The sequence below is a fragment of the Chaetura pelagica genome, unplaced genomic scaffold (genome assembly GCF_000747805.2).
Source record: "Chaetura pelagica isolate M959 unplaced genomic scaffold, ChaPel_1.0 scaffold164, whole genome shotgun sequence".
In the NCBI taxonomy this organism is placed as follows: domain Eukaryota; kingdom Metazoa; phylum Chordata; class Aves; order Apodiformes; family Apodidae; genus Chaetura; species Chaetura pelagica.
In genome coordinates, this window is record NW_009952971.1 from 929,368 (window position 1) to 950,868 (window position 21,501).

Consider the following 21,501-nt stretch of genomic DNA (forward strand, 5'->3'; position numbering starts at 1 on the left):
TTGTGGGTTTATTTATATATAGATTCAATTTTAAGCCTTCCATAAATCTGACATTATTCTCCTTCATATGTATATATATAATAGACATATATATAAAATGAACAATGATTCAATAATTGGGCATGGTAAAATTCAGCCTTCTCTTCTTTAGAGGAAAGGAATTAATATGGAATGCTAACCAACAAGGAGGAGACTGCTTTCTGAAACTCAAGACCTACAAATCTCCTTGATATGACCATCCTTTTTCATTATTTTTCTGTCACATGATCTCAGACCACACGAGGAAAGATCAACAGACAACCTGCGGCAGTCAGGGAACCAGACAATAATCTTGTTTTCAGCTGAGGATCAAAACAAGCTTTGAGAAAACTAACTCTGGGTTTTATTTTCTCATAGAAGAAATGCATTTGCTTCCCAGAGTGCTTGAGCAGCAGGAGATCCATGAGCGATCAAAATAATGTGCACCTCAAGCCCAAAAGAGCAGTAATTTATTTTAGTCACACAGCACAAGAAGCTGTCTTAACAAAGCACCCACTTCTCACCCTTCCACAGACTACTCACTGCAATTTAAGGACAGGCACACAAGAACACATGGAGAATCATATCTAATTAGTATTTGTTGAAGTGCATGTGTGGATTTGAAACAATCTAAGCCTCTAGCTCAGCTTTCTGTTAAAGTTAAAAATATTTCAGTTAAGGTCTCACTCCCTTTTTTCTGCTTTTTCCTATGATGACTCTGTAAGATAAGGCAAATGCCAAAGAAATCCACTGCTTAGCTGCAGAGATTAACAACAGTCAAGGGCAAAGGAGATGGGTAAGAGAATCAAAAATAGCTCAAACTCTCTGGCTCACCAAGAATGAAGAACATAAAATCAAGCAAAAAGATCAGTAAATAAGAGTCATCATTGCAACATTCTTAATCCAGACCCAAGCAGGCTCCACTACATTTGAAAGTTGTCATTCACAGAGTGCTTAAAACTGATGAGGCTGCCACCTTTTATCAGATACACGCCAACGTATTGAATCCTCCTTTCTAAACCTGGAGAAAGCATCTCTCTTCTATCCACTCTGGGCCGATCAGTCTTTTCACACTGACACAACAGCCTGGAGAAGAGGAAGCCTCAACAAAGATTATGTTCCTGTCAATACCATGAAGAGCCATGCCTAACTCAACAAACAACTTCCCTTTAATAGAAAGAACAATTTTGAACGACAACAGCCACAAAATTCACAATTTGCTATGGCACAAATACCACACTCTCACAAAGAAACTAACTGTCATCAGATTTATGAGATGCTATTTCCAGATGTGCCTTGCAAAATCTGACATGAAGTTTGCAGTAGGAAGAAACAGGGATAGGAGTTAAGAGACCTTTGTTGACAAAGCAAATTGCAGTGTCTTTTCAATTATGGGGCCATTTTTCATCTTATAGAGGAAAGGAGGAGGAGGTAAAAAAGGAAGAACAATTTCAGTTTATAGCTCATATCAAAGGGTTTTCTATAATCCATGTTTCAGCATTCTTTTTCTTTCAATTAAAAAAATAAATCAATAAAGCAGCTAAATGTGTCAAGTTGGGTGAGTTAAGTGGAAGCAAGGAAAAAAACATTCTGTGGGGTATGAAAGTTCTGCATTTTGCATGGCTTTTGCAGGAGACAAATGATGATTTTAGAGGAGCAGCTTCATAGTACTCTTGAAGGTGTAGAATCTGGTATCAAAGAATGGAAACCATGAGGACATTTTCAGACAGTTCTGGCTCAGGCTTCCAGCAGTTAAACCAGTGATACATAGAATCACAGAACCATAGAATCATGAAGGTTGGAAAGGACCTTAAAGATGGTCAAGTTCCAATTCCCTGCCATGAGCAGGGACCCCTACCACTAAACCAGGTTGCACAAAACCTCGTCCAAGCTGGTCTAAAAACCTCCAGGGATGGGGCATCAGCAACCTCCCTGGGCAACCCATTCTAGTTCCTCACCACCCTTGTAGTGAAGAATTTCTTCCTAACATCTAATCTAAATCTTCCCTTTCTCAGTTTAAAATCATTATCCCTTGTTCTATCACCATCCTCTCTGACAAAAAGCCCCTCCCCAGCTTTCCTGTAATCCCTATCTCCTATACTTTCTTCCCCAAGGTATCCTGTTGTAAGTTAAGAATAGACACTAACATCTAGCTTTCGCACAATAAAATAGGGGTGAGAAAGCAGTACACATTGTTGGAGAAATATCTCCCACAGTTTCAATTTCAAGAAAACATTCTAGTACTCTCACTGTTACTCTATGAGAAGGCCTCTCTGGTTTCATCTCCTTTATATCTCACTCACACACAGACAACCCAGACCCAGTAATAAGGGAACTGGATTTCACTGCTCTTAACACAGTATTCATAAATGGTTTGGGTGGTAAGGAACCTTTAATGGTCATCTGGTCCAATTCACCTGCAGTGAGCAGGGACATTAGGTTAGTCAGAGCCCCATCCAATCTCACCTTGAATGTTTCCAGGAATGGGGCTTCCACGACCTCCTTGGGAAACCTGCTCCTGTGTTTCACCACTCTCATTGTAAAAAAACCTCTTCTTTCTATCCAGTCTGAATCCACCCTTTTTCAGTTTAAAGCCATTACCCCTTGTCCCCAACAGGCCCTGCTAAAAACTCTGCCCCCATCTTTCTTACAGCCCCCCTATAAGTACTGAGAGGCCATAATAAGATCTTCCTGGGACCTTCTCTCCTCCAGGTTGAACAACCCAAACTCTCTCAGCTTTTCTTCACAGGAGAGGTGCTCCATCCCCTTGATCATTTTTGTGGCCCTCTTCTGATATTACTCATCTACCTTTCATTTCAGACTAACAACCAATGAAGATACTTCCCTACCAGTATGGTGAACACTTGATCATTACAACGGTTTTCTTTTAGAGAGAAGTCACAAAGCATTACATTCATAATCAGACAACTTGTTCCCCCTCTGTCTGTGGACTGTCCATTTAAAATTCCTTCCCCTTTTGAACAAATGCATTTATTCAGCCTTTGCTTCAGACAGGTCACATCGAACAGTGTATGGGCAAGTCACAGCCCATCTTTGTCCCCAGCAGACAAAACCAACCAGTACAAAATGTGACATGAAAGAGCATCAAGGAAGTCTGGTGGCTCAAGTCACAAGAGCCATATGCAGGATGTTTGTCTGCCAGTTGTGCACATCATACTGAGTCCTAACAATTTCTATGGGTACTCTGCCATCAGAAACTTCAGAAACTACTCAGAAGGTAAAACAAAAGTCTCTGGAATACTGAAGAATAAAGAAAATAGACCTAGGCAACTGCCTGGATTCTCTGAAATAAGAGATGTAAAACAAAGCAGATTTTGCCCTCATAAAAAATGTGTGTTGCAAGATTACTTTGTTTTCTGTGTAGAAATCTATTCTCTTCAGAAGTCTTGAAAGCCAATTATACAATATAGTTTAATATTAGAAACAACATATAACATTTGAAAGCATGATTTAATACCAATATATGTCAAGAGCAAATTGCATTGAGTAAGAAAGTCTGCGAAAACAGCTTGAAGTTAATGAAAAGGCTAATCAAAGGAAATGCACACCTTTTAATTGTCAAACCTTGAACATGCATTGCAGAAATATTTTCAGCTAAATATTGTTCTCTGGGTTTTAGTGCAAACAAGTTATATAGGCAGGGGTCTAAACAGTCACACAAAGATATACAGGCACAAAATTTGGCTTTTGTCCTGAGAAGATTCTCCATGATATTAAATTCTTGTCAACTTCCATTATTTATATACTTGTGATGTAAGCAGATTTCAGTAATAAAGATACCAGAAAGGAAGGCAACTTCCAGGCTGGTGCTGTATCTCTCAGACTGAGGGACCTATGAGAATCATATTCAATAACATAAATTGCATTACAGTGTAAACAAAATTTAACCCAGGTAAAATGAATAAAGCAGAAAATGACTGTATGAAATGAAGATGCCAGGGTGGAAATGTTTTCTATAAAGATATAGCTCCATAATATATTCATAGCCAGCAGCATTAGGACAGTTCCACACCAGCAGACAATTTCTCATTTTTAAACCTCTTTGCTAAAACAAATAATTACATCTACTCATTGACTGTAGGGAGAAGGCTCTCCTTTTAAATATTAATAAGCTGGGGTTTATACTGCATTCTAAATTACAGTAAGAAGTCCAAAATATGGGTTGTTCTGGGTTTTTTTTAAATCCAAAATATTTTCAGTGTAATTTACTTGATAATTCTTATATGGCTACAGCACATGTTTACAGTCTGAAGCCAAATTTGCAGCACATCATTTTAGAGATCCTCAAAACTAAATGCTGCAATACTCTCAGTATCATGGTTCAGAGCAAACTAACATTGAAATCAAAAGCTTGATCTATGAAGCAACTCAAGGATAGAATTATTTATGCTACACTACCTACCCACTATGACTATGACATACCCATGACTATGTACTTCACCTAACCAATTCAAGAGTGTCTTAATTCTTTTCACCCCTCAGTTACTGTTCTTCAAGCATTGCAGACACTTTCCTCAGCTCCAAGAAAAGGAGTTCAGAGTCTTTCTTCACGTAAGCCTACCCAGCATGTATATTCAGCCATTCACACAACCATCTAAAGGGACTTTATATTGTCAGTAACCACATCTGGGTAAAATATTACATCATGGAGAGGATAACTAGGAGCTGGTTTTGCACCAGTTCAGCACGTTGTTTACTTGTGGAGCTGATTTCACAGCTAGGGAGGTGCTATTAGAGAAACAACATTTTGGGAAAAAGCCACAGGTCTTGGAGAAATCATGACATGGATGTTGCAACTAATGGTGCTGCCTCTGACACCAACACACACAATGACAAGATGAAAAACACCACAAGTTTTCTTTTCCTCACTTATTTTTACTTGACAGTGCAGCCCTTATGTGCTTTGTCAGCCATCCTCTCCCACCTAAGCCACAGACATATATATGTATGTCCACAAAGCTATAACCACAGATAAAACTCAGAACTAGAATATTGAAAATATTCTTTTTATTCCACTCCTTCACTGCTGTAGAACCATCTCTCCCCACAAAGGCTAACCAGACTCACCTGCCCCATTTCAGATCTAGGATGTTATTTCAGGATAGCTACACGTTGTGAGAAAACATCAGAAAAACACATCAGAAGTGGCAAACTGCAATATTTTGTTTGTACTGATCTCTGCAGAGCAAATATATTAAAAAATCACAAATTATGGTTTAGAATTAGTAATGTACAACTCAGACACAGAAATCCTTGTTTTCTGAAAACAAGCAATGACCTACACCCCACTGTACACATATAATTCTATGTTCGTCCTGATAGCATATTTTAGCAGTACTTATATTTACACTGAATTTAGATTAGATTATCTCACTTTCAAATTAATTTCTTGAAGCAACAGAATGCTCACAATAACACAGGGTATTTTTTTGAGAGGGAAGTATAAGAAAAATAAATGAGAATTCATGAATACTGTGATTATCTGGGTACATTTACAAGCAAATTTTGCACTCCTTTCTCAGGAGTTCTTAAAAGACACATCGCTTCAGTTAGTTAGAAGCTGTATAATACTCAGATATCCATAAAATATATAGGTGCAACTAAAGGGGTTGTTCTTTATTCTCTTTCTGAAAGTAGGAGGAATCTTGTACAGCCAAGTCAGCCCTTAATAGCAGAGTAATCAATTCATATTTCCAGCATAAACTTGTCTCTTAAGGAGGCTTTTTTTTCCCTAAAGAAAATCTTCAGTCTGGCTGTCTTAGGACAGCCGTGTCGTTGCAGATGACCTCACCAGATTCTCAGGATCTTTACTCACGGAAAGGGAACCCAAGGCCTGTCATGACTTTATACCAGGTCTTTGTTCATCTGTTACCTTGCAGTGTGTGCCTGGTCCCTTGGGAAAACAGCTGCAGGGAATTTCATAAAACAGATGCTTATTAAGATGAATAAACAGCTATCATCTCCACCCTTTTCATATGACATTAACAGTTCCAAAGTGGAAATAACCTCTATGTCCATAGATTGCCATGGTCCCTCATATTAGTGCTAGTTTAAATGATATAACAAAAAAAATGCAGTTTTAAATTAACAACATGACAATCTAGTTACATTGTTATGAGTGACTTGCTCAAAATAGTAATCCACTGCTAAAGTCTTCTTGAAATACATAAATTGTCAGTATCATTCTCCTTGATATAAGCAGATGATACAGTGATATCTGGTGAAATGCACTTTATAAAATGCATTCTACGTTAAATCCTCAACCAACTTTCAAGAATGTTAAGGGGCTTTTTCTCCCCTTCTTCTATCCTCCTCCTATGCTGTAAATATAAACTAATAACACTGCAGGCATATTTAAAGGTAGTATGCTTTTGTACATCATGTAGAGAAAAGAGGCCTTGTGCTAAGTAAGCTTCTGCTGTCTTGCTTGTGGGAGCATTCCCAATCAGTACGTGCATTCACATAATATGCCCATATATGTGGTATACACAGGAGAGACAGACTGGAATTAGATCCTCCTTCCATGCTCATATTTTGCTTCTGTGCTTAAGTTCCTCGACAAGCATAAATAATTTTCTGTGTGCATGATCTTTTATTTCAGAAAGCCAACATTAAAGGGCATTCATTCTCTGTTTACATCTCTGTCTGAAACACTCCACAACATTGCATGCTAATATAGGGGTTTTTTTCTTCTAAAGATTAAAATTCATCCAGCCAAAAAACCCAGAGCCATGAAAACAGATACTCAGTGTCTCTTAGTTCCAGCCAGCACTCATACACTCACAGAACAATTTGAACTTTAAGGATCAAACAATAGTTTTATCTTGAGTCCAGAAATTTGGAATCATCTAGTGACCCGGGAAAGAGCAAGTATAACTTTAAAGTGTTATATAAATTGTTGAAAAAAAAAATACAAATCACAACCCCACAATACACTTGTTTATAAAGCTGGATGTTCATAATGTCAGATAAATGGCTCAGATATTCTGATTAAAATGTTGCTTCCAAAATTTTGTTATGAATACATATTACCACTTCATATTCCTTCTATTAGTTCTGCTGTTTGGATTCATTTATCCTTGGCTAGCATTTTCAGCCACCTGCTCTTACACTGAGCTGTACTTTACATCATTACTAGACAATTGAAATCAATATGACTACTCCTAGTGGAAGACAACTCAGTGGGGTGAAGACTGACAAAGCCTTTTATGACTCTGTCAGATAAATTAAGTTTTTTCTAAAAATCCCTTTTCATCAAATTGAGTCAGTCAAGATTTCCAGCCTGTTTCAATACAACTGATGGCATAAACAGAAAGAAACCAGAAAGCCCATAAGGCTTTTTATCTTCACAAAGTATTTTAGATTTTACATTATGGTTCAGATATGGTCAGCTCTTCAGCTTTGGTATCACATTTGCTTTCTACTCAAAAGTTATAAATTCCAATTGGGAATAACTAACTAAATAAATAAAGGAGTTCTTTCCTTGTTTGGTTGCACCCTTTTCCTTATGTTTCAAAAATACTAGCTTTCCTTCAGCAGAACACAAACTTTTGGTTTTGTTCACACAGGCAGCTTCTGAAATTTGTTATTTTTATCTTTGATTGTCACAGAATTCTTCCCTTAATTATTTCCTAATTTTATTTCTCAATTTGGCTTAGAAAAACTGTCTGTGCCCTTTAAGTCTAGTGCTTAATATACAGCAATATAAAGAAGAGTGAAACATGAAATCTAGAAATGCAAATATACTGTATATGTTTCTTCAGCTAGACTGAATTCAGCATTCATGAAAAATATCATATTAAATGCAAGGAAGTAAGGTGTCTTCTACTTTTCCACCAGAATCACTGCAGTAGCAATGTCAAGTGCATTACATTTCCCATTTTGGTTGTTCCTTCCCCCTGGAAGAATTTCCTATTGCAATTTATTTTTACAAGGAATGAATTCACTGCTGAAACTATTCAGCAAATGAACTAATAAATGACCAATTTCATTTTGCTGATTGTAGGAAGAAGTTGTAATAATAGATTTAACACACCAGTTAATTTATTTAACATTCGGTAAGGAAACTCTCACTAGTACTAGGACAACCTACAGCTTTAACAGAGATACACCTTTTTGTAGCAGCTGGACAAGCAAACAGTGGACTACCTCCTTCTTGTGTAATTTTGTAGTTAATTCTTCTTGTATCTGTAAACTATATATCATGGGGGGATCTGAAAAAAACCCCACAGCCTAATCAGTCAGACAGACATTAGATAGCAGGAAATTCTGGTCGTTATTGATCAGATGCTGTATCCTCACTGTCCTACCACCATCCATGTAAACATTCAACTTACTGTCATCTTATTCAGTAACGAATACATCTAATAAAGCCCACTGAGAAAAGATGGGAGGAGGGAAGCTAGAAAGTAAAAAAAACCCTAAAAATATCCATCTTCCAAAAGAAACATATGACTCCATCATCTCAAAAGCAAAACCTTAGGAATAGCTAGGCATTATCACACTGTATCTGACTCCCTGGCCTGTGAATGATTAATGGGACTGCTGAGGGAGTTATAATTGCTACCAGCACATATATCTCACCAAGTGCATCATCTGTGAGCTATATAAAAGTTGGAGGAGAAACAAGATTCCAGATGAGAAAATGGAAGAAAATTTCTGAGGTATGAATTAAATCTCTCCTTTCTTTATGCACTTAACAGAAAGAATTGAAAAATTCTGTGTTGGACATTCCATAGGTGAGAAACAAAACAATGAAAAATGTGGGACAGAAGGATAAGCTTTAGCAGGCAATGGAAGGCCCATCCCAAAAAGCAGCTTCTGTTAACTACAGAATTCACAATCTGCCTGGGTTCTAAGAGCCACAAAACAAGACTGATAAGCTTTCCAGAGCTGGGACTGTCACAAGAGGTGCACAGAACAGCTGTTATAGAAAGGCACAGAATGAGTATCTGGCAGAAAAAAAGAAATTGTCCTGTCACACTAATAAACCTCCTCCCTGCAGGGGCTGACACAGCTCATGGGACATGCTGTACTCAGTCTATGGCAAAGAGGAAAAAGGAAAACAAACCAAAACCAACCAACCAACCAAAACAACCCAGAGGAACCACTCAGCCTCTTTCTAGGAAATGTAATCACAAATAATTTCCTGAGAGATTTTTTTCTTTACACAAACCATAAGTGACATGTAAACATCTCTCCCACACTGGAGTACCACCTGTGCTCCCAAGCATCAAATGAGAACCTAGGAGATTTTCATAAAACATCTCTTCATTGGAATTCAGTCTTCATAACTGGTCAGGTAAGCAAGTAAAATACATGCACTGGCCATAGCTTTTGACTGAGCAAGAGCAGACCAGTTTCAATGTTTTGATAATACTCAAGAGAAGAACCAACATTCTCCTCATGGCTACAAAGCCATTTCACCTCTGAGCCTGAAGACTTTCATTGGTTTTCCACATGGGTGAAAAAGGTCACTGCAAAAGGAAGGCCAGACCCATCCTGGCTACTTGTTAAAATACTATCTTGGAAATGAGAACAACCTGTTTAATCTCTCTTAAACTACGGAGTAACTATAGCCCAAGTTGGCAATAAAACAGTAGGTTATTGTAAAAATGGGTGGCTGCAGCACATGTGAGGGTGATGCATGGGATCCTAATCAGCATTGAGTGCCCCTCTGCTCTTCTAAGCTCCAAGAGCCCCAGGTAAAGTGTGCAAGAACCTGTAACAGGACCTGGTCAACTTGTGCTGTCAGAGCAGAGATAACATTGCTCCTAAAACAGCGGGTGGACTGAGCTCACCCTCACACACCCACATGCTTGTACTCCACTGAGGAGTCATTCACACCAAAATCCGTGTAATTGCCATCAAAAGCTGTAAGGACCTGTAACCTAGCAGAGAAATTTTGTGATCTATGAAGTTAAGGCAAGGGTGCCACTCCATGCTAGCCAGACAGCTACTTCCAATGAATAATTTCTCTGACTGACATTGTTAAAGAAGGCAGAATATAATTACCTGAACTGAAATAGGATACAGGTTCAACCAGATCTTTAATGACCAGAAGTGTTTAGGGCTTTCATTTCATGTCTCATTCAAAAGATAAATGAGTACCATTCCAAAGATTAGATTGCCAGCATACAGAGAATGTCTCTTCAGAAAAAAGATCAAATAAGAAAGGGAATTTCACTCTTTCACATAAAAACTCCACCACTTATGTTTGTAACTGAAATGACAGATCTACTTAGTAGATATTACATGTTGAAAGAAGCAATTCAGATGTTACACAGCTTAAGTGGTAGAAAACGCCAGCTATTGAACTGCTCGAGTTGCTAAATCAGAGGTTCTCTTTTAAAGAAGAAAAGAAATAAAAATTGACATATTTAGGAAAAATCTCTATTTCACATACTGAGAAAAAACTAAGTATGTGAAACACTGAACAGATTTTTATCATAACATTATAAAAAGTTTGAAAATAACTTTGACACATAGTTCCTTCAGATGAAGTATGACTGTTACTTTAAAGCTACTTCAATCATAAGGGAACTAGCAAAGAAAACATTCAACCAGAATAATCCAGGTTACTTATGCTTCATGTGTATCTTTCTCTTTGACTACAGGTATGAACAAAATCCTAACAAAAGAATAGGAATCTGCACAGTTAGTGAGCTATGAATCTGGAATAGGCTTTAGTGCCACACTTTCTAGATGGATTCTTAGGCCTTTTTCACACCCAACATGTATTACTCAATTGATTTTTAGCTTTTCACCAGGCACAATATGCAGGATTATCCATAAAAAAAGACAGGAGTCTTCAGGTACATCATGTGCTTTCTGCAGTCAAACAGACATATCACTATCAAACAGACTACAGACAATAAAAATGTTTCATCTGATAGAGAAAAAGCCTCAGAAGGGGATAAGGAAGAAGTTTGTAACATTTCATACCAGCAAAAGTTCCTATTTCTTTTCTTCTCTCTACAAACACAAGTAAAATCCTAGAGAAGACAGACTTGTTTTCTTGAGTCCACACATCGATTTTAATTCAGCAGATTTTGCAAAGAGCCACCTCCTCCTGTTGTAGGTTCTTCTTCACTGCAGTGTTGTATAACAACAATTCCATTCTGCAGTCTTCCTGGAGCAGACTGTTGAAAACCATGGGTGTTGCTCTTACAAAACCAGAAACTCAACAGGATTGAAACTCAACACAACTGTAAATGTTACAGAGGCTATTCAGTTAATAAAGACAGGATGACACTTCCTTCAACATGCCTTTAACTCTCATTTTCGCTCAGATTCCTAAAGCAAAGTAATTGGATTAGTTATTCTCATTGTACACAAGCTGCAATCTACATTACTGAAGCAGTGCTTTCTGCCATTTTATTTGCCTTCCAAGGATTACATGAATGGGGACGCAAACTCTTCCTTTGAATGTCAGCCCAGTGAAAACAAGTGGAGGTGGCTGTTGCTTTTGCGGTGAACTCCTACTGACATAAGAAAGAAATCTTAATATTTACACCTATTTTTTTATTATTTTCTTTTTGCCTAAAATGTTCGTCTCATACTAGAACTTTGCAGGGGAAAAAATCTTAAATTAAAAAAGAAAAATTCAGGAAAACTGATTGTTTGTCAAAATTAAATATGCAATACCTCTAAAACATCAGGATGCTGTTTTGCTCCATTCATTCACTTGTCACATTATTTCTCAAAAGATATTATTTTCCAGTGCTGGTTCTGATGACTGAGGCACATTTTCTCTCACTACAGCTTGATTAACTTCAATGAGATCACTCACAAAAGATATTAACATTCACTGTATTAGACTTCAGCAGAAAAGTGGTTCTTTATAGTTACAATCTTAGAATTCCCTACCCAGCTGGAATAGGATGGTATGCCTAGCTTGGCTAGGTAGACTTGGATCATAGATCAATGAGTCAAAGATGGTGTATTTATCATTGGAGTTGCTTGCTCCACATAAAACCCCACTCTAAATGCTCTTTTATTTCACTAGAGCCATTTATTTTTCATTTCCCCTAATTCGATTCCACGAGACCCCAAGGCTTCCACTCAGGTGAAATTCCCACTGAAGCCAAGAGGATTTCTGTCTTACAAAAAATAAGTACCTCTCTGTGCCTACTTTGTGCATCTGGGGATCTATTTCTAAGTTACCAGCAAATTGAAATATTCAGGTTGATTCTTCAGTCCAGAGCAGGGTATTGATAAGAAAAAAGGTGGCAAAGAGCGTATTCACCTCAGTAAGGTCCCCTAAATACTGTCTGTAGTTGAACAGACTGAGATACTTCTTATTTAATATTTAGGTAGGCCACTGTGTATGCTGGGATTTCTCCTTAAAATTATTCTGGTTTTCACTGAGGTAGGTATCTGCCTGGAAGAATCAAAAAAGGGGGTCAGAATGTCCTGACAATCTAGGTTATAAAATTAGCATTACTGCACTGCACTCCAAGCAGACTTGTTGTGGTTTTTTAATTAACCATGGTAAAATGAGATGTGGTTTGTAGTTAATTCATCATGGAACGGGAATTTTAAAGCAACTGGCTTTTCTGCACAGCTCACATCACAGGAAATGCTTCATTATATGAAAACTTCTTAGTTGCAAAACTGAAATTTCATTAATATATATTAATATAGCTACTTGCTCAGATATAAAAATCTGCTCAAGTTTTTGAGTGCTTTGTAGTTCTCTGTTTAACATATTCAGTGGTGATACTGCCACTTGAAACAAATTTAAATCCCATTGCCTGGGTCCTCAGAATACAAGAGGAAAGTGAAGCAGACATGACTGCAGAGATGATGTGGGAGATATTTCTGGTGACAAACTGGATGAACACTGCCAGGTACCAAGGACTTCAAGGAAGGGCCAAAGCAACGCAACCCCCAGCAGAGAACAAACTCCAACATCTCAGCTCAAGCAAGACTTTTGTACAAAATTTGGCTGTGTGGGTTGAGGGTTGTAGGAAGATCAGAGGTAATATTGGGGTTTTATATTTAGAGCTTAGGAACTTGCTACTGCTTAGTTTACCTGTCTCTTTCCAAACATCATGTTCCTCCTGTAATACATCATTAGAACTTATGGATGAATAAACATCAAACACACTGTGTTTAGCAGCAGCCAAAACAAAGAGAACAGGAACAGACAAACCTCCCCTTCCCCCAGTGATTTTCAGGTGATAAGCAGAGGGCAAAGAGAAGCCCTAGCATTTTTTACCTCTTTAGCTGGAATAGCCTATATCCCTCACAGTCTGCTCTTCTCCCACCTAGGAGAGACAAGTTCCTCCTCTATGCCTGTGAAAACTGCCTTTATCCCCGCTCTGTGCTCTGATCTTCAGGCACAAGATGGAAACAAACCACATAGGCATCTCCCTATTGACATATTCAGCCTGAAGAAATGCACCATATCCTTTTGTCAGCATCTCCATAACGCTGCAAGAGAAGTTCTCCCTCACAAATACGTGCTGCAGGGTGACAGCACCCAAGCACTGCAAGGTGCAGCTCCAGGAGTGTTGCCTTTGCGGAGAGGCTCCCTAAGGGGCAGGGTGTGCAGCAAGCCCAGTCCCAGGAAAACACAAGGATTCTGACTCGATTTCCCCACTTTGCTCTGGAAGTTACTCCAAGCCAGACAACGGCCAGCTGGACGCAGCAGCTGTCACCAGCAGAGTGACAGGGACACACTGGAGGCTCAGGGAAAGGAAGGACTTGCCTTGCAGAGACACTCTAACTGGTACAGCTCATGTAAGTGTTCATCTGAACAGTGCTCTCATAGTCCTGGATTTTCTTTTACTTCACAGAGCTTATGCAGCCTTGTTCTGTGAAGGGTCTTTTGAAAGTTCAACCCAGAGGGCTGGCAGAGGGTGTCTCTCATGTAGAACTCGACTGGTTCAAACACTAAATTCTCATGCATTAAAGAGCCATTTTGTTCTCAAATGGTTCTATGAATTCTATGTTTTATTAGTCCTCACCATATCAAAAGTAAATTCTTAATATAAATTCAGTCCCATACTACTGTAAGAATCATCCGTAGTGGTTGCTTGAAATTAGAGAACAGCTCTTCAAGAGACTGACCACAGGTTGCTATCCAAAACTTCGGCAGGGTCCCTGAAACTAAAGGAGATAGCCTAATTTTGTTTGGAGCTTCTCCTTCTGTTAATTGCTTCATCACTAAAGGTCTAGGAGAGCCATTAATCTCCTTCTAAGCTTCCCACTCTTTTCCCTCCCTTCAAAAGCACTTTGTCATTTTCTTTTTAGATTTTTCATTGCCTGCTTTTCAGCAAGACACAGTGAAGGGGTCAAATCTCTTGTTTCAGAAGAAAGGAAGATGCAGAGCCACTCATTTAATGAAATCACATCCATTCATTTCTTCCAACATATTTTCAGCTCACTACTGTGGTAACTAAGGAATAATACAACATAGTAGCTATTTTTATAAGCTTAATAATAAGTTCTGTAGTGGATCTTCACAAGATATTAATCCAAGAACAGGAACTGGAACACAAAGAAGGAAAGCATGTCCAGACACCATCTAAAAGTATTTTTCTTCATGTTTAAGGCAAGAGAATAAAGATTTTACAATGTGGTTTTGAAACTTATGTGCAATATACACTTTGATCAACAGAAATTACCTCTTGGTTACATTGTTTTGCATCAGTGAAACTGCAAATTAGATGTCAATTAGCTAAATCTTGGCTTTCTCTTGTATAAATAAAACCACATCCTTAAGTAATACCTGGCATGTCCAGTTGGTATATAGACACTGGCCAGGGTGAGGGAAGTGAGTTTCAGGGAAGGAATTAAAACTGTATGAACCTAGAATAACAAGCATAATCCCAGCCAGGATAACCAATATAACACTACTCAATTTCTAAGTATAAACTCTGCAGACCAAAGAAGGGGGGGAAAAAAATAGTAAAATTTTCTGCTACTGAAAAAATAAAGATGTCCTCCACCAAGTCAGAAGACTGTGAAAGAGATATTTTATGAGCAGAAGTCATACAAATAATAAAACATTAGAATATTAGAACCATTTGTTTCCTAGAACACCAAGATACCACCTCAGCTAACACAAAAGATTAATACAGCAGATATTCCTTTCGTAACAAACAAACAAAAAATAAACCCAGACTCCTGAACATAACAAATAAACTATATAGGAACATAAAATTATTCCTTGAAAAACAAAAACAAAAAAAACAACAAACAATAAAACCACAACCCAAAGCCAGTGTCTGCTTATTGTTCTTCCTGGCTTTTAAAACTAAACTTTTACAGGATATGAGGCAGTGCAAACACTACTAAAACAAGCCCAGTCTCCTTGTGCTTTGGTCAGCTGTGAGACACACCATGTTCTTAGGCTGGGAGATTTCACTTCTCTTTGGCTTACCACTGTGAGATAGAACAACTTCTTTCTTCCACTGAGAGTTATCTGTTGATTTGCAGACAGATGTCACCTTGATCCCCAGAGACAGACTTAATCAGATTTTTCTAATACATGTTCCTTGATCTATTCCCTGATATCTTTAAAACTGACAGCTTTGTTTCTTCTATCACCTTAAGATATCACCCCCTGCCATTCTGTGATAAGCACCACTGGGCCAAATGCTGCAAACAGCTTAGCAGCAAATGGAGTAGGGCAACCTAGGCCACCTGGAACATCTGCCTTCTCTGGATCTGTGGTACCCTCAGGAGTGTTATATCCACCACAACCACTGCTCTCTGTAATAAGCTAAGCATCATTCACTTCACCCCTCCTCTCTCACACTGTCCTGGCTTTGCTTCACCTTGAAATGAGAGGCTTTAGAAAGGATCTCATGAAAAGCCTCATGCCCACAGCTGCACAGCTAGTTTGTTTCCCAAAATAAACCTTGCTTCACATTTTACAAAAGATGATAGAGAAAGGTAGGGAGTTTTGACATTTAGTTTATCATACTCACTGAAATCTCTCTGCTTTGCTTTGCTTTCGATTTTGTTTGCTGGCTTTTTAAAGTTGGTTCCTCAACTGAAATGTCTTTGATAGCTACACACAAAGATTGATTCAGCTCAGGAATCAAAGAAATATAGTTCTAACTTTTTTTTCTATCTTCAGGGTCCAAACAAATGTAGACTGTAGGGAGTTGCACGTGAAGGACTCCAGAAGACAATATAATCCAGAAGTAATTTCAGAGAGGAGTACACAAAGCAGCATGCAGCAACAACTCCAGATTCTGCCAACTATTTCGAAACCTATCAGCTAAAGACTTCCTCATTTTCATGATGTCCACATGACATATCCAATTTCCAGATATAAGCATAGCATAATTTGATTGCTCACCTGTGAAATCTATGACTACACTGAAGAATCTATGACTACCTATAAGTTACATGTGTAACTAATGTTATATTGCAAGTGCTCAGGGTTTTTTTCACTCACAATATAATTATTGGAATTCAAAGCACATTTCTTGGCTATGGCACATAGAGAAAACATGACCTCTAAGCCCAATATCAGACCATGTTTTCTTTAGACACTCCAAAACAACACAAAGAATAAAACCAGTAATTATCAGATCCTGATGCTTTGCTGCCATGTCTTACTTTTCCTTCTGACTGTTTGCAGTCTGCAGGCAATTCTTTGGCAGAATTATGTCATTCTGTAAGAAAACTCTTCTCTAGTGCTTTACGAAGATTACAAATGCACATGTAGCTACCATAAAAGTATTTACCTCTCTGAGCCTGTGCCACATCCTTCTAATCTACCGGAATCACTTTCTCCAATCACTGTGTACCAGCTCAGCCTGTAGGTTTCACGAGCCAGAGAAGCAAAGACCTGGTGCAATTGTTTTGAATTCCTTTTGAAGGCTATGGTCCACCACTGCCAAAAGCCTTCCTGCAGCTTTTGGAAAAATATTGCACTTTCCTTGACATGCCCTTAGATGGGAACCCACTGCTTTAAACCTTTCTGCTGTTTCTTGTTCATTGCTGAAGTTGTAACACAGTACAGACAGATACTGTCACTAGCTCCCTTGGCTGAAACTTCTGCCACCACTGGTGACAACCCCAGAGGTGTACAGAAGTTGGTGTGTATTTCTTAGGCCCACACACAGGACTCCACCATCTCTCACAGGTGTTCAAGGAACACCTGCAATTTCTAGGCACTCAATCATCTGTTTACTTCTGCCTTTGATATCACAGATTGTCCTGCCTGTCTCATCCTCACGTATTAATCAGTGGCACTAGTGACTAACTCCACAAACACAAAATGATGGTGAACCCTGCCTGAAAAAAAAACCAGCATTAAAACTCCACTGACATGCAGCTCATCTATAGAGAAAAGCAGCTCAAGGTATGATGGGATGATTTTAATGTTGAAAAAATACGAGATGGAGAAAATATCACTGGATGGAAAATGAGGGCATTGGAATCCACGCTGCCAACAACTCCCACAGAGTACTGTGCTGGCATTCTTCTCTGCACACCAAAATGTCACTCAGAAGCCTTTAACAGAAAACCTTGCCAAGGATGGGCCTGGGCTTAAGCCAACAGTGTTACATACAGTTAAAGATTCATACCTCCAGCTCAGCCATTGGACACCTACAGCATTGGGACCAACAGCAATGTCAGCAAAAATTCTAATATAAAAACTTTCTAGCACAGGTATCACAACTGTGTTAAGTATAACCACAAATGGTAATGGTCACAGAGATCACTGATTTCAGCCCTGGCCAACTAAACACAAAACATACAGATTAGAAGATAGAATCAGATCCTAAATAGAAAAATCACAAAAATTGTGTAAGAAGCACCAAGCACAGCATAATAAAGAATGGATTGGAGGAGGAATTACTTGACAGCATTTCTGGATATCAATTTGCAGTTCACCTTCAAAAAGAAAAGGCATCCCCACAACTGTTGTGATGATTCCTCATTTCTAGCAAAGCAACTGGCAAGAGGTAATTCTTGTTAACAGCGTGTTGAATTATGTATTTGTACATAAGCCTTAAATGTGTATTTTAATTTCACCTGAGTAAATTACCAACATATAAATCCTACCCTTCTCAAATATCTCTGAAATTTTAATTAACCTGATATCATTGCAGCCAGGCAGTCAGAAATGATGAGTAACATATGATTCATATTCAGAAGTAAACGCACCTGCCTTCCAACAACACTTCTAATTACTGATTCATTTTACCCTTTAAATGATGTCGAAGTCAATTTTAGCCAGTGACAAGTCCTTTCAGCTCACAAATAATGTATAAGGAATTGCTGGGTTGTCGGTTTGAAGGACATTTTTAAATGCACCGTGGCAAAGAGAATACATTACCAAAACACATCATTTTACCTCAGAAATGCATCAGTTCACCACGAGCTTCCATCAGATAAGATCTTACCAGGAGCATTTAAGCTTTGATTTAAAGTGATGTCCCACCATTTCACTCTCTTTGGTCTATGTAATAAAGATTGAGGGAGTGCTGCCATATGTGAAATATAGCAACGTGCTTATTTCTAACATTATAGACAACAGGAAAAAAAAAAATAAACATGTTTTTTGAATACTTCAAACGTACTCTAAAAACACTGCACCAACTGCAGTGAGACTATGAAGGAGGTCTTTACTGAACTGCCTCTTCGTCTGACAGCAGTATATCTTCGAGGAGTAAGCAGGTAAGCAAAGGAAAACCTGCCTCCAAGATGTTTCATTGCCTTTCTGCTCTGAACACTTAGTTTTTTCAGGACTTGGACCTTCAGAAGGCTGAAGCTGTTCTCACATAGGCCTCATAAGAGCTTAGCCACTGAAACAGGCATATGACATAAGGTATATCTGCTGAAGTTTTCAACCCCCATAACACAATTAAAATGTGACAACTTCTATTATGCAAAGCCTTATTTATTCTCAAATCAGTTTGCACATTAGATTTCTCAAAGTCACCACCATGAGCTTGACTTGTAGCACACCAGTAAAACCTATACATTTCCAAGGACAAAAATAAACTTCCTTCTGGCTCAAGTCATATAGATTTTATACACAGAAGCCAGCTCCTTCTGGCATCTGCCTCTAAATTTCTTGATATAATGAGAGCACCATGCCTGCCATGTTTCCTTTACTTGGTGTGCTAACTCATCTTTTAGATCAAACAATAGAAAAGACACAAAAAACATAGGAGCCAAGAATGGTTATGTCATCCATTTATCAGTTTTAAACCGTCACTTCAACAGTTTAGAGACTCTGTGTTCTGGTTATAGAAGTTCCTTCACAGCTATAAGAAAAAAGATGGTTTTAAGATTCATGGGTGCAAGAAACACAGCCAGTTGAGCCAAAAGCTGCCTTAAAGCCCTGGGCTCCCTGGGCAGGCAAAGCACCTTTGGACAATGCAGGTACTGGTTTTCCGGTACCATATTTTCACATAAGCAGGACAAACCTCTGGTATCCTGTAATGCTTTGAAAATATTGTTTCCTCTGAATAATGGATATTTTGGAGAGGAAGCAGCAAATAGTACATGACAGTACTCAAATTTATTCAAGATTATATGAAAATATTAACATCCTCTTTCATTCCCAAATAATTCAAAAGAACACTGACAACTATAAACTATGGGGTTTCAGTATGCAGTGATTTGAGCACATCCATAAAAAGCTTTTGCAGTTTTCAGAAGGTGCTTAAAGCAGATTTGGTGACAACTGGGCTGAAATGACTTTGTGTTATAGTAGGATAGCTGTGTATTAAACAGACACTACTACACACACAAATTACTGAACAATCTCTGGGTAGCAAGTGGTTCCAGTGATTTAACTTATCTTTTAACAGTTACTTCTTGAGTAACTTTTTCTTTTTTCTTCCTTAAAACCTCATAAATTATAATCTCATCCATACTAGCACCATGCAATCTGTGTTAACAATCCACTTTATTTCCTCCAGTAAAAGCAAGTGCATAAGATTTATTAACAAACTTGCAATGCAAAAAACCCCCTATTATTACATTATTTAAGTGAAATACAACCTCAATAAATATCAACCAAAATAAAATCCCAAGTCTGCTATCTAAAAGACTAATGAGAATCCTACAAATTCTGTAAGACACCTTCCTTCCTGTTTAAGGTAGACAAGGAACCAAATCTTTGTGAAACAGACACAAAGGTGGGCCTGTGAGGCTGTCAGAAGCAACTCCTGTAATGCCAAAAAATCTGGCAAAATGCAAAAATCAAATAATCACTAGTAAGATCCATCTTAATAGGCTGTGATTCTATGAAAATTGGTGGCCTCAGTGACTTAGAAACAAATCAAATCTTAAGAAGTCAATAACATTAAGTGAAAAGCAAGCATCCAAATTCTGGTCTAATTTGCACAACAGATTCAGAAAAAGCAGAAGGGGACCTTCAGCTTGAACCACAGAAAAAGGGTGGAGCAATGATTTTTCACTTGCTGTCTCTCTAATTAACTAAAATTGCCCATTGAAAGCAAAAGTAGATACATCTGTGTCTGAAACTTTCCATGTTTAATTAAAGACTAATTTTTAGTTAGGAAGAGGCAGTTATGGAAGAGTCATCTTATCAATGAAGAGAAAATATCAAGTAGGATGAATGAATAGAAAATAAATCTGTCTTAATATCATATTTCTCATTACCAAAGAAGAAGGTGTGTTTAAGTCAGCTTTACCTTTCTCACAATGACTTCCTGTGAATCCAGATGGGCAGACACATTTGTTAGGGGCTACACAAGTTCCACCATATCTGCACCCCTCTTCACAGAATGCTGAAAAAGAAAAAGAACATGTGGGTACAACTTTGTTTATTTAATTTTTTATACATATGCAAGATACTAAGAAAAACATCCACATTCTAAGCAATTAACAGAAATAAACATATTATAAATCAGTCCACCTGCAAACTCAGAGAGAAGTAGCTCACTTAAACAATGTGAGGAAGAACGTCAGATTACACTGTAGGCAAACGACCTCACCAATAAAAGATTAATAACCATCTGGAAGAAGAGAGGGAAAAATAACAACCTACAATTTTAATGGGGCTGGTCTTCTGTCAATTATACTCCATATGAGCATTACAAATACAATGCTCTGGTGATCCACAGAAAACAAGCTGGTCAGATGCTGTTAACTACTTTGTTTCTCACTTCTATCATATACACTTCACTGGAATGTCTGTGAACACATTTCCCTATTTTTTTTATTTTTAAGGGTAAAGTATATATTTTTGGAACCAAGAAATTAAATAGGCTTCTAACTGAAAACAGAGAAGAAGGTCTCAATCACAAGCTAGTGCCTCTACTGAGGTGTGGTTCTTGACAGACCAACCCATCAGTACTTTAAAAGGGCATCTGTCAAAGAACTACGATTTGAAAAAAATGCTGGATCTCGTATCTCTTCTTTAGAGCACTGTTTAGGAGGAAGGTTTAACAGGAAGTCCACTAACTTTGCAAAAAAGGTATACTTGCAGTTTAATATGGTGGGAGGTCTTTT

The 21,501-nt window shown here is 38.1% G+C and overlaps 1 protein-coding gene across 1 annotated transcript in view; it reads right to left on the reverse strand.

Moving 5' to 3' along the window:
* The window catches only part of NELL1 (NEL-like 1 (chicken)), a 281,278-nt gene that overhangs the window by 46,895 nt on the left and 212,882 nt on the right, over positions 1-21,501 (reverse strand). Inside the window, exon 13 of the mRNA XM_009995858.1 lies at positions 20,682-20,777. Coding sequence (XP_009994160.1) covers positions 20,682-20,777 — 96 coding nt within the window. The remainder of the gene's footprint in view (positions 1-20,681; positions 20,778-21,501) is intronic.